Source organism: Zophobas morio, unplaced genomic scaffold (genome assembly GCF_036711695.1).
Source record: "Zophobas morio isolate AGI-343-1 ecotype UQ-CSIRO unplaced genomic scaffold, CSIRO_AGI_Zmor_V1 ptg000021l, whole genome shotgun sequence".
Lineage (NCBI taxonomy): Eukaryota > Metazoa > Arthropoda > Insecta > Coleoptera > Tenebrionidae > Zophobas > Zophobas morio.
In genome coordinates this window covers 22,392,789-22,407,151 of record NW_026972126.1, presented here as the reverse complement: position 1 = coordinate 22,407,151, position 14,363 = coordinate 22,392,789, and the positions used below count along the sequence as shown (strand labels likewise).

General features: G+C 31.6%; 1 protein-coding gene across 9 annotated transcripts in view; it reads right to left on the bottom strand.

Moving 5' to 3' along the window:
- Positions 1-14,363, bottom strand: part of LOC135133200 (insulin receptor substrate 1) — a 65,505-nt gene extending 51,142 nt beyond the window's left edge. For all 9 annotated transcript variants that reach the window (XM_064061499.1, XM_064061500.1, XM_064061503.1 and 6 more), the window contains exon 1: positions 13,887-14,363. In XM_064061499.1, the coding sequence (XP_063917569.1) occupies positions 13,887-14,268 (382 nt within the window). In that variant the 5' untranslated portion in view covers positions 14,269-14,363. The remainder of the gene's footprint in view (positions 1-13,886) is intronic.

Below are 14,363 nucleotides of genomic sequence, written 5' to 3'. Positions count from 1 at the left end.
CCATTTTCGAACCTTGCCATCTGCTCGCCCGAAAAAAGTCCCGACGATCCAGGTGGGAAATTTCCGAGCGGACTCGGCTGTGGGAAACGCGCTGCCGGTAATTTTTTTAAACTATACACACGAAATCAAAAACTGTCGTTTGGAATTTAGTACGCGGCAAGGTCAAACCACGCGGAATTAGGGGCAGTCCCGACTTATATAATTCCTCCCTGCGCTGAACCTTATTACGTACGCCAATGGAATGATCGGCGTGTCGAACCCGACTCCAACTATGTAAAGAATTTAAAAATCACCGCCGCACTCAATGGAATTCTATTAAGAACAGCAGCTCGATATTTAAGTGTTTTAGTCATTGAGCGGTTAACAGTAAATAGCTGGAGATAGTCAGCCGAGTGACAATTACCTCATTCTTCTTGTTTGCTTTCGATTCGGTTTTTCCAGCGCGGTATTTGTTCGTTCGACACGTCGGCCGAGGAATTTAAAATGCCGAACGCACGAAATGATTCACCTCGAGCCCCATTATATCCGACTACGGCGAATTATCCACGACTTATTGGCGGAATCATTATTTTTATTTGCGAAGCCAAGAAACTGCGGCTAAAATTAAAACAATAACGGTGAAGGCGAGCTCACACGGAACGGGGAGGGAATCCGGGTCACGTGACGGAGCGCGCGGACGCGGTTGGCGGAAGCGCGTCACGTGATCGCCGGGTCAACTGGTCGTGAGAAATTCGCTGCGGAGCGAGTTCGATCGCCGCTTTTCAAACGGAAAATGTGGATATCGACACGTAATTGACAGTTTCAGAGAAAAACAATAAAACTTAATACTCCGATTTGGAAATTACCGAAAAATAATTAAAACGACTGGAGATTAGCGGCTTCGGCGAATACACTTTCCACGATTCCACGCATACTGGTTTATTTATTTTTGAAGGCAACAATTAGGTTGTTAGGTGGATCTTATCGGTTGTCACGCCAATTACGCTTTTCCGATACCACGTTCCAACGAAACGGATATGGATAGTGGATACATAGATAAAATGGAAACTAATTGCCCATTTTTTCGATTTTCAATATACACATATTTCAAAAAAAAAAAAATTCTTACTTGGAACAATTTTTCTTAAACGTTTAGAGTTTATGGACATTTTTTTATTCACAAAGTACAGTGATTACGTTATTATACAAAGTATGATAATTTGATAATTGATAAGATAAAGACTACAATGTAGACATCTGAACTGAATCAAAAAATTGATTGAAGGTTATTTCAAATTTTTCAAAAAAAAAAAAGCGAACGTCTCCAAGGCCGCCCCCGATGCAGTCCCGCTTGCACGCTGCGCTTCCGCCCGCCCCCGGCCCGCGTCCATCGAACAAGTGTCTTTTTTCGTCTGCTCGCCCACCGCCTGTCCCACGGCATGGTATTTTTTTGCGCGCGATCGACGGACGTCTGGGAGAGCGCTAGATCGGAGCCAAGGACGTCGGCCAGAAATACGACGTCGGGCGTCGGATCACGCGTCAGACGTCGTCGGCGGGCCACGGGCCTCGTGTCCGTCCGCCGCCGCCGCGTCCCGCCCCCGTCTCGCCGCCGGCGTCTCGCCCCAACCTAGACGCGCGCTACTGCGTCCGAAATGTCGTCGGCTGCGTCGCGGCGCCACGACGCTCCCTCCGTCTCTCTCGCGGCGCTCCTCGACGTCTGCGGAAAAATTTAGGCGGCGTCGACGCTCGCCGGACTTTGGATGGGGAACGCGACAAAACAAACAGGGCGGCGGCGGCCGGGGACGGCTTTTTTAATTTATTCATGGGGGACGGGGGCGGCGGGCGGGATCGATTAGAGCCGATGCGATGCTGTGCACGAGGGAAGAAGCTCGCGGTGCTGGATGGCGTCTGGGTTAGTTTTCGTTGAAACGCTACAAAATAGTGCGCTTCCGCTCGACAATTTTCTTTATTATTAAATCAGAGGTTAGATCAATCTCGGCAATCGAACACAATATTGACGTCGTCCCGATCGGTTGCTGCACAGAAGCCATTTATTTATATTTGAGTCTTTATCTGCCGCTTATTACCACCTGTCTTTCGATAAAATTCCTCACTTCCTCCCATGAGTTATGGCATTATTAATAGATTAAAACATTTCCTGTTTACTGAATTTTTCTGCTCCACATTTTTAAATAAATTTATCAATGCTTATCACAATGAATGGATTCCGTGGAAAAAAAAACAAATCGGTCGCGCTAAATTCGGACATTTTTGATAGTGTGTGTAGGTGAGCGAGGCAAAACAAGAAATTTTCTTTTTTTTTGCCTGTTTACGGTTTACGTAGAGGTCAGCATTGACTGAAAACCTTGGACTGGAAGAAAGTAACGGTTTTGCTATTTGTCTGAATTTCTTCGAACAGAGGCGCGCGCCAAAGACAACAAGGACTAAAGTTAGAGATTTGTGATTTATTGCGACGCCAATTCGTATATTTTTGGTGTTTTTAAAGACTCCACTTTATTTTTCTATAGTTTAACTAAACTGTTTTATCAGTCATTTTTATTGTTTTAAGGTGTTTATATTCCTTACTGGAGCCAGCCACGTGATCACTCCATCTGTTCGGTAAACGGACTATAAAACATCCGCTCCTGGTTGTCATTTTTGTCAACGCAGTTTTTGGAAAACTTTTTTTTTAATTAAATGGCTTTCACTGACTCCGTGTTTACCAACCGCTTTATCGAACGTTGGCAACAACAAAAAAATTGGTCTAAAGAGTTTAGACAGTACTTCCCTCGCTGTCGGAAACTTGACGACTGCATGCCTATTGTGTTTTTTTCTCATTACATTTTTGTAGTGGGAATTTAAAAAAAAATTGCGATGACGTCATCAACATTTTTGCAAGGACACGTATATCAGTTGGGATAGATGTAGTGTAATACTAAGAATAAAATTATTATATTCTCAAATTTTCGGGAAAATGAATTGGGTCGTTTGAATATTGATTTGTAATAATCAATAAAATAACGAAACAATTTACTCACGTATACCTACGTATCAGAGGCAACTGAAAATCGTGTATGTATAAACATTGTTAATTTAAGATGACAGGCGTAACAGCATACGTGAGAGCCAAACACAGAAACTGTAAACAAAACGACCGTCGGTTTTATTGCTTCGACTTCCGCTTATTATATAAAACATTGGGTTTTATTTTAATTCTTGACGGTGAAATTCACAATTGGTTGATTATAAACATGTCTATTTCACATTCGCGGAATCAAGTGAACGCATAAAACAAATGCAGGTCTGTAATGTTAAAGTCGATATAAATAAGCGTGCTACCCTTATGTTTCAACCGAGTTTTTCCTTTAACAAATTTTGTGTCTACCAAATTGGGTTGGTTGGGGTGTAATACTAATAATAAGTGTTGCCTTTAATTTAATCAATAAAATAAATTGACTTCATTAATTTTTTGAACCACCTCTTAAGAAAATCTAAAAAATATGAATGGAATGATAAATCACAAGTACAAACTCATCATATTTTTTGCATTTTAGATAGGATTTATTCAGCAAAATTTAAGGGTGACGTCATCAATTTTTTTAGGAGGGATGAACAAATACATTTTGAACAAAAGTTTACCATGCTTATAATAACTTTAAAATATTCCCAAGATTTCAAAGCATTCGGTTTTGTAATTCCTGATTAAATCGATAAAATAAATTCACGCCTTCATTAATTTTTTTGAGTCACCCTGCATATGCAAATCCAAAAATATGAATGGAATGATAAATCACAAGTACAGACTCATCATATTTTGTACATTTTAGATACGATTTATTCGGAAAACTTTTGAGCTGACGTCATCAGTTTTTTGTAGAAGATAACCAAATATATTTTGACTAAAAATTTATTATGCTCTTTATAACCTTAAAACATCTGCAAGATTTCAAAGCATTCGGTTTTGTAGTTCCTGATTAAATCAATAAAATAAATTTACGCATTCATTAATTTTTTTGAGTCACTCTGTATATGCAAATCCAAAAAATATGAATGGAGTGATAAATGACAAGTACAGGCTCATCATATTTTGTACATTTTAGATATGATTTATTCGGCAAACTTTCGAGCTGACGTCATCAAGTTTTTGGAGGGGATAAGCAAATATATTTTGACTAAACATTTATTATGCTCTTTATGACCTTAAAACATCTGCAAGATTTCAGAGCATTCGGTTTTGTAGTTCCTGATTAAATCAATAAAATATATTTACGCATTCATTAATTTTTTTGAGTCACCCTGTATATGCAAATCCAAAAAATATTAATGGAGTGATAGTTCACAAGTACAGACTCATCATATTTTGTACATTTTAGATATGATTTATTCCACAAACTTTTGAGCTGACGTCATCAAGTTTTTGGAGGGGATAAGCAAATATTTTTTGACTAAAGATTTATGATGCTCTTTCTAGCCTTAAAACATCTGCAACATTTCAAAGCATTCTGGTTAGCAGATTAAAAATTAAATTTCAAAATGTTGTTTTATAATTTTGATTTTTTTTCCAAAAATCTGGACGTTTCGGGTGAAAAGTCGATTCAGAGTTGTAAACTACATGTGTAGGACTATGTTATTTTATACAATTGAAAACCCATTTACTATGTACAATTTTGAAGTGACGTCATCGCTTTAGTGGTGGGGATGATTCGACAAATTTTGGTTAGCGTTTTACCATCTACATGATATTCTTAATATAAGTACAAAATTTCACAACAATCGGTCGAGTACTTTCGGAGATTATCTGTCTAATAAAAATCCGTGACAACAGACGGACAGACGGACAGACGGACAGACGGACGGACAGACGGACAGACGGACGGACAGACGGACAGACAGACGGAAATGGGAGACCTATTTCTTCGTCTTCTAGGGGTCATGAAAGATCGAGAAAACGTAAAAGTAGAGAGTCGGCCGACGGACTCGATTACAATACTTCCTTTGCTTACGCTCGGGAAGTAAAAATAAAAATAATAATGACAACACTTTAAATTCAGTCATTGTAAATTCGTCAAAACAACGGTACATTAATGTGGGAAAAACTAGTTTTCGCAGACTCAATAACCTCTAAAACCCCACTAATTATTAAAAACGAAATCCGCAAGTATGCGAAATAGTAAAAATCAAAATTATTTTTATTCGTCATCGGCAATGAAACAAAATTGGGATCAGGGTTACCACGGTATGTTAGATTTTCACTAAGGATCAGTAAAATTGTATACCATATAAATAAACAAAAACACTATTATTTATTATATGCATTTAACCAATCTCGTATAATAATATTTTAATTAATAACGACTTCTTAATAGCGCTAAATGTGATAAAAACCAACTCGACTAGTTTTCACTAGTATACGTACGCATTTAGCAAGAACATACTTCAATAAATTAAAACTTGTTAGAAATAGCGATTTTACCTGCAGTTGTCAAACAGTTGGCTGGGTTTTAGTGAAAACGTCAATATACTTTATGACTGTGCCTCTGACTTATTGTTGTTATTTATGACAGGTGATTCGCCGCCTTGTCCTAATCCACTAAAGGCACGGTTATACAGCAACCGTTTTGGCGAGCAAAGCTTGCCGAACATATTGTCGTTTGTTTTGAAACCACAACCACCTAGGGTTTGCTTTATTTTGACGATTCGGTATTCGAATGCTGGAAATATTACTTTTTGAGAGGAATGTTACGTTCTGTACAAAACAACGCAATAAATCTATTTACAGTCAGTTAGTAATGGCTAATGATGATTATTCGCGGTACACAATGTTATGAAACTTGTATTTGCTCAAAAACGTAAATTTAGTTAGATGACAACGTCACGGATACAACTGTCAAACAAAAAATAACATTCCCGAAGCTTTTTTGACTAGGATTTTTAAATTGTTCAATTTTTCATTTTTTTTTTGGTTTCGTCGAGTTTCCAAGCTTAATTTTTCCAGTTTTTAGTCTCTTCAATTTGCGACTTTTCAAGTTCTCATTTTTTTGTTTCTTCAATTTTTGCAGATTTTTCGATTTTATGTTGCGATTTTATATTTTTTGGTTTTTTCAATTTATCATTTCTTTTTTGGTTCTTCAATTGTACGATTTACAACTCTTTGAATTTTCGTTTTTAAATTTTTTGGTTTTTCGATTTTTGAACTTCTGGAGGTTTCAGTTTTTAGATTTTGCTATTTCTAGATTTGCAGTTTCGCGATTTTTCGATTTTTCATTTTTCGATTCTTTCATTTTAATTTATTCAAAATTTCGATCTGCAATTTTCGTTTCAGTATTTTATTTTCTTAATTTTTACAATTTTTTGATTCTTCAGTGTTCCGATTTTGTAATTTTTTGTTGTTTCAGTTTCAATTTTTTTCGATTTTCACGACATGTAACTATGAGTTTTCATTTTCAATTTTTTTACTTTTTCGATTTTTGAATTTCAGGAGATTTCAATTTCTAGATTTGCAGTTTCGCGAATTTCGATCTTTAATTTTTCGATTTTTCAATTCTAGTTTATCCAAAATTTCGATTTTTCAATGTTGCGATGTTATAATATTTGCTTTTTTCAATTTAATTTTTTTTCATCTGTTCGTTTATCCAATTTTTCGATTTATCAAATTTTTTTGGTTCTTCAATTTTACGATATGCAACTCTTTGAGTTTTCGTTTTTAAATTTCTCAGTATTTTGATTTTTGAACTTCTGGAAGTTTCAGTTTTTAGATTTTGCAATTTTTCGATTTGCGATTTTTCGTTTCGCTTTTATAATTTTTGATTTTTTCAATTTAAATTTTTTCGATTTCTCATTTATACAATTTTTCGATTACAACTCTTTGACTTTTCGTTTTATAAATTTTTTTGTTTTCTGATTTTTGAACTTCTGGAGATTGCATTTTTTAGATTTTGCATTTTCTCGATTTCTAGTTTCGCGAGTGTCGATCTTTAATTTTTCAATTTTTCGATTCCCCAATTTTAATTTATTCAAAATTTCGATTTGCGATTTTTCGTTTCGATTTTTATTTTCTTTATTTTTGGAATTTAAATTTTTTCAACTTTTCGTTTATAAAATTTTTCGATTTCCATTTTTTTAATTTATCATCTTTGATTCTTCAATTTTACGATATGCAATTCTGTGAGTTTTCGTTTTTAAATTTTTAACTTTTGATTTTTCAGCTTCTGGATGTTTGTTTTTCCATTTTTCAATGTTTCGATAATAATTTTTTGTTTTTTCAATTTCGATTTTATTTCAATTTTTACGACAATGCAATTTTGAGTTTTCATTTTGAAATTTTCAGTTTTTCGCCTTTTCAATGTTCTGATTTTATTATTGTTCTTTTCTCCATGTGAAATTTTTAAATTTTTGGATTTTTCAATTTTAATATTTTGCAAATTTTTCGATTCTTCAAATGTTCAGTTTGGAAGTTTTCGTTTCGTTTTTTTATTTTCTTTTTTTTACAATTTTTCAATATTCCGATTTTATAATTTCTTGTTTTTTCAATTTATACGCCACGCAACTTTACGAGTTCATCTTTAAATTTTTCGGTTTTTTGATTTTCCAGCTTTCAGATTTTGGAATTTTTCGATTTCCATTTTCACGAATTTTCAATTATTCGTTTCTTCAATTTTTCGTTTCGGTTTTTATTTTTTTAATTTTTCGAATATTCAACGTTCCAATTTTAAATTTTCAGTTTTTTGATTTTCCAACTTATAGATGTTGCAATTTTTCGGTGAAGTTCTTTAGTTTTTCGATGTTTTGCCTTTTTCAGTTTTTCGGTTTTCAATTTTTCAAACGTTTATATTTTTTAATTTTTCGTTTTTTCAATGTTAAATTCTTCAATGTTTTGATTTTTGTAATTTTTTGCAATTGTAATTTTTTCAGTTTTTCGTTTCTTCAATTTTAATATTTTGCAAATTTTTCGATTCTTCAAATGTTCAGTTTGCAATTTTTCGGTTTTTATTTTCTTTTTTTTTACAAACTTTTCAATGTTCCGATTTTATAACTTTTTGTTTTTTCAATTTATACGCCATGCAACTTTACGGGTTCAATTTGAAATTTTTCAGTTTTTTGATTTTCCAACTTTCAGATTTTGGAATTTTTCGATTTTCAATTTCATGAGTTTTCAATTTTTCTTTTCGGTTTTTTATTTGCTTATTTTTTTCAATTTTCGCCTTTTCAATGTTCTGATTTTATTATTGTTCTTTTTCAATGTGAAACTTTTCAATTTTTCAAACTTTTACATTTTTAATTTTTCGTTTTCTCGATGTTTGATTTTATCGATTTTATCATCTTTATATCTGCAATTTTAATTTTTTTAGTTTTTCGTTTTTCAATTTTAATATTTTGCAAAATTTTCGGTTATTTTATTTTTCGTTTTTTCAAAACTTCAATTTGTAACTTTTTGTTTCGGTTTTTTGTTTTATTTTTTCAATTTTTCGCCTTTTCATTGGTCTGACTTTATTATTGTTCTTTTTTTAACATGAGATTTTTTAATTTTTGAATTTTATAATTTTTCGATTTTATAATTTTTTATTTTTCACTTTTCGTTTCTTCGATTTGCGATTTTTCCATTTTTCATTTCTTCCAATTTTCAATTTGCAATTTTTTGTTTCGCTTTTAATTTTTCGATTTTTCAAACGTTTAGATTTTTTAATTTTTCGTTTTTTCAATGTTTCAGTTTTATAATGTTATATTTTTGCAATTTTAATCTTTTCAATTTTTCGTTTCTTCAATTTTTTGATTGGCGATTCTTCAATTTTTCATTTCTTCTAATAATTAATTTGCAATTTTTCGATTTTTCAATGTTCCGATTTTATAATTTTTTGTTTTTTTCAATTTCAATATTTTCAATTTTTTCGACATTCAATTTTGCCGCGTTTTCATTTTAAAGTTTTTCAGTTTTCTGATTTCAGATTTTAGATTTTGCATTTTGTCGTTTTTTACTTGTTTCATTTTTTCAATTTTTTCGCATTTTCAAATTTTGGATTGTTCAATGTTTCGATTTAAAAGTTTTTTATTTTTGTAATTTTTCGTTTCTTTTTTTTTACAATTTTTCGATTTTTCAATGTCCCGATTTTATAATCTCTTGTTTTTCCAATTTTTATGAAACGCAACTTTTCGAGTTTTCATTTAAAAATTTTTCAGTTTTTCGATTTCCCAACTTTTAGATTTTGCAATTTTTCGATTTGCAACTTTTACTTTCGGTTTTTTATTTGCTTCATTTTCAATTTTTGGCCCTTTCAATGTTCTGATTTTATTACTGTTCTTTACTCGATGTGAAATTTCTCAATTTTTTAATTTTTACATCTTCAGTTTTTCAAACTTCCAGATTTTTTAATTTTTGGTTTTTTCAATGATCGATTTTCAATTTTTCGTTTCTCCAATTTTTGATTTGCAATTTTCGAGTTTTCATTTTAAATATGTAGGCAATAATAATTATAATTTTTTTTTCACTTTTTCAACTTTACGATTTTGGAATTTTTTCATTTTTCGATTTTGGGATTTTAAAACTTTTATCTTTTATTGGATTTTTAATTTTTCCAACTTTCAGATTTTGGAATTTTTCGATTTTCAATTTCATGAGTTTTCAATTATTCGTTTCAGTTTTTTATTTGCTTCATTTTTTCAATTTTCGCCTTTTCAATGTTCTGATTTTATTATTGTTCTTTTTTCAATGTGAAACTTTTCAATTTTTAATTTTTCGTTTTCTCGATGTTTGGTTTTTCAATATTTCGATTTTATCATCTTTATTTTTGCAATTTTAATTTTTTTAGTTCATCGTTTCTCAATTTTGATAATTTGCAAAATTTTCGGTTATTTAATTTTTCGTTTTTTCAAAACTTCAATTTGTAATTTTTTGTTTCGGTTTTTTGTTTAATTTTTTCAATTTTTCGCCTTTTCATTGCTCTGACTTTATTATTGTTCTTTTTTAATGAGATTTTTCAATTTTTGGATTTTTTAATTTTTCGATTTTATAATTTTTTATTTTTCGAGTTTAATCTTTTCAGTTTTTCGTTTCTTCGATTTGCGATTTTCCATTTTCCGCTTCTTCCAATGTTCAGTCTGCAATTTTTCGTTTCGCTTTTTATTTTTTTTCAATTTTTCGGTTTTTCAAAGTTCCGATTTTATCATTTTTTGTGTTTCCAATTTCAAATTTTCAGTTTTTTGATTTTCCAACTTTTAGATTTTGCAATTTTTGGCTGAAATTTTTATTTGCTTTATTTTTTCAATGTTTTGCCTTTTTCAATTTTTCAAACGTTTAGATTTTTTAATTTTTCGTTTTTTCAATGTTAGATTCTTCAATGCTTCGGTTTTATAATTTTCTATTTTTGCAATTTTAATCTTTTCAGTTTTTCGTTTTCCATTTTTTGATTGGCGATTCTTCAATTTTTCATTTTCTTATTTCTTCAATTTTAATATTTTGCAAATTTTTCGAATCTTCAAATGTTTAATTTAATAGTTAATAAAAAATTAACGGTTTTTATTTTCTTTTTTTTACAATGTTTCGATTTTTCAATGTTCCAATTTTATAATTCCTTGTTTTTCCAAATTTTACGAAACGCAACTTTACGAGTTTTCATTTACAAATTTTTCAGTTTTTCGATTTCCCAACTTTTAGATTTTGCTCTTTTCCGATTTGCAACTTTTACTTTCGGTGTTTTATTTGCTTCATTTCCAATTTTTGGCCCTTTCACTATTGTTCCTTATTCGATGTGAAATTTCTCAATTTTTGAATTTTTAGGTTTTCAGTATTTCAAACTTCCAGATTTTTTAATTTTTGGTTTTTTCAATGATTGATTTTCAATTTTTCATTTTAAATATGTATGTAATAATAACTATCATTTAAATTTTTTTCACTTTTTCAACTTTATGATTTTGGAATTTTTTCATTTTTCAGTTTCTCAATATTAATTTTTCAATTACACAATTTTTGGTTTCCCAATTTTTTTATGGATGCCTTTTTTCTTCGATTTATTAATTATTTCGATTTTTAGCTTTTCAATGTTCAGTTCTTCGATTTGCAATTTTTCTATTTTCCAATTTTTCAACTTTTCAGGTTTTACAATATTTCGATTTGGAATTTCAGGAGTTTTTAATTTGTCATTTGTTCAATTTCTCGATTTGTAATTTTTCATTTCGACATTTTATTTTCTTTATTTTTTCAGTTTTTCAATATTCAGATTTGACCAATTTTTGGGTTTCCAATTTTTCTATTTGTCATCGTTTAGATTTTTTAATTTTTCGTTTTTTCACTTTTTCGATTTACAATTTTTCGTTTTCGTTTTTTATTTTGTTCATTTTTTAATCATTCAACTTTTTAATGTTTCGATTTTGTTTTTTAATTCCAATTTTTTGTTTCTTCAACTTCCCGATTTGCAATTTTTAAATTTTTCATTTTTTTGATTTTTCAAATTTTAGATGTTTCACTTTTTAGATCCCGCAATTTTTGAATTGCAGTTTTTTGGTGGGGCATTTTTTCTTTTTTAATTTTTCGGTTTTTTAATGTATTAATTTTATAATTTTCGTTGTTTTTCAATGTTAACTTGTTTAATTTTTGAAATTTTCAATTTCTTGTTTTTCAAAGTTTTAATTTTTCAACTTTTTCAACTTTTCAAATTTTTTAATTTTTGTTTTTTTTTTTCAGTTTGAGATTTTTGAGTTCTCGAGGTTTCAATATATAACTTTCCACCTTTTTGCTTTGAAATTTTTTGTTTTGGTTTTTATTTTGCTTGTTTTTTCAATTCCAATTTTTTCAATTTTTCGTTTCCCAATTTTACGATATACGAGGTCTCATTTTAAAATTTTTCAGGTTTCGATTTTCAAAATTTTGGATGTTTCAATTGTTAGATTCCGCAATTTTCGAGTTGCAGTTTGTCGTCTGGCTTCTTTATTTATTATTTTTTTTTTGTAATTTTTTGGTTTTTCAACGTTTTAATTTAGATTGTTTAAGTTTTCGATTTTTTAGTTTGTCGATTGTCAGTTTTTCGTTTCTTCAATTTTTTGTTTGTAATTTTTCTAGTTTTCATTTTAAATATGTAATAATAATAATTATAACTTAAAAAATTTCCAATTTTTCAACTTTGGGTTTTAGAATTTTTTCATTTTTCAGTTATGGGATTTTATAACTTTTTCATTTATTTGATTTTTTAATTTGTAGATTTTTACTTTTTCGATTTGCAATTTTTCGGTTCTTATTGTCTTTATTTTTACAATTTTTCCAGTTTTCAATGTTCGGATTTTAAATTTTTTGTTTTTTTGATTTCATTTTTTGAATTTTTCGTTTTTTCCAATGTTTTCGATTTGCAATTAATTTTTCATTTCTTTTGTTCCTTCCATTTCACGACATGCAACCTTTTATTTAAAAATTTTTCAGTTTTCCAATTTTCCAACTTGTGGATGTTTCAATTTTTCGATGTTCTGCTTTGATTGTCTTTTTTCAATGTGGAATTTTTCAATTTTTGGATTTTTCAATTTTTCCATTTTCCAACTCTTAGATTTGTTTAATTTTTCGTTTTTTCAGCTTCTCCATCTTTCAATGTTAATAATTTTTGGACTTTACAATTTTGACGATTTTATTATTTTTCGATTTTATAATTTATGGGTTATTCATTAATTTTCGATTTATAGGAATCTCGATTTTTAGTTTCCCAATTTTTCGATTTTCAACTTTTCGAATAACAAAGAAATGGAAAAATTTCAAAATTGTAAAATTGAAAAATCAAAAAGGAAAAATGAAAACTACAAAATATAAAAAATTAAAAACAAGAACTTCAAAAATTAGGGAAACGAAAGACTAAAAAATCGAAAGATTAAAAATCGGAAAATCGGATAATTCGGAATCCAAAAAAAAAATTTTTGGTTTCCCAATTTTTTTATGGATGCCTTTTTTCTTCGATTTATTAATTATTTCGATTTTTAGCTTTTCAATGTTCAGTTCTTCGATTTGCAATTTTTCTATTTTCCAATTTTTCAACTTTTCGAATAAAAAAATAAAAAAAAATGCAAAACTGCAAGTGACAAAACGAAAAAGTATCAAAAATTGCAAAATGTTGCTATACAATTTTGATCTTTTTTCCAAAAATCTGCAGGTCTAGGGTAATACATAACTTAAGATGGATTCAATATTTTATAAAGTTTAAAGAACATTTATTATTGTAAATTTTGGAAATAGCGTAATTTGCATGATATTGCGAACAGACGTACAAAATTTGACAACAATCGGTCCAACAGTTTCGGAGATTATGTGTCAAATAAAAATTAATACAGACGATACACAGACAGACAGACGGAAACGAACACTTTTAGAAATTGCAAAACTGCAAAAACTTGATGACGTCATCTTAAAATTTTGGTGGAAAATATTATGAACTTTATTTTTTTGTGCTAAACGCTAACTTTCGAACAATAGCACATTTTTTCGAGTCCGTCTCTGGAATAGATAACAAAGACAACTGAAATGTCTACACAACTTCAAACATTCTACGTCTAATACCTGTTTTAGCTCGCATAAATGAAAATAACGAGTAAAATCGCAAAAGTCAACGCAACACGCAAATAAGACTTGGAACTTTTGTATAGTAGAACAGGGAGCAAAAAAATTTTATCACACTGGTAGCGAATTATTTGAATGGTGATGGGCCTGCGACCCATAATGGTCATGCGATATTTAAATCTAGCTAGCCGTTGCGGATCCACCGGGGGGAGTGACTTTTGCGCGGCACCGTGTCCAAATCCAAACAGATTCCAGTGAGTTTATTTACCCTCGGTTGGTAGTGCGGGCATTTCCGGCCCGAAAACGTCAGCTCGCATTGAAACCCGAGACCTCACACCCCATGCGAAAAAAAACGCGAACCCCAAGGCCGCCTGCCCCAACTCACCGAACGTCGGCTTGGGCGCCTCGCCGTCGACGACTTCCTCGCCGTGCTGCAGCTTGAGCAGCGCCTTCAGCCAGCCGTCCACGTCCTCCTCGCTCTCCAGCACCACGCAGAAGCAGTCGTCCTTCGTGTACAACGCGATGACGTGCTTGTGTTTGGTGTCCAGCCGCCGGTTGATGTTGAAGCAGTTCTTCAGCGGGATGCTGCGCTTCGGCGGCTGGCCCCCGTGGAACTTGCGCTCCGAGTCGTAGTACTCCAGGCGCGCGGACGCCTCGGCCGTCTCGGCGCGCAAAACGAAGAACTTCTTGCGGGACGTTTTCAGTTTTTTGAGGTAGCCGCAGCGCACGACGTTGCCGCCCCCCTCGCACCCCTTCATCACCGACATCGGGGGGCTGTGCACATGTCGGGTGAAACACTCACTGAAGCACTGCCGCACCTGCGAAACTCGGGCACTCGACGAACGCTGGGTCAGTACTGGCG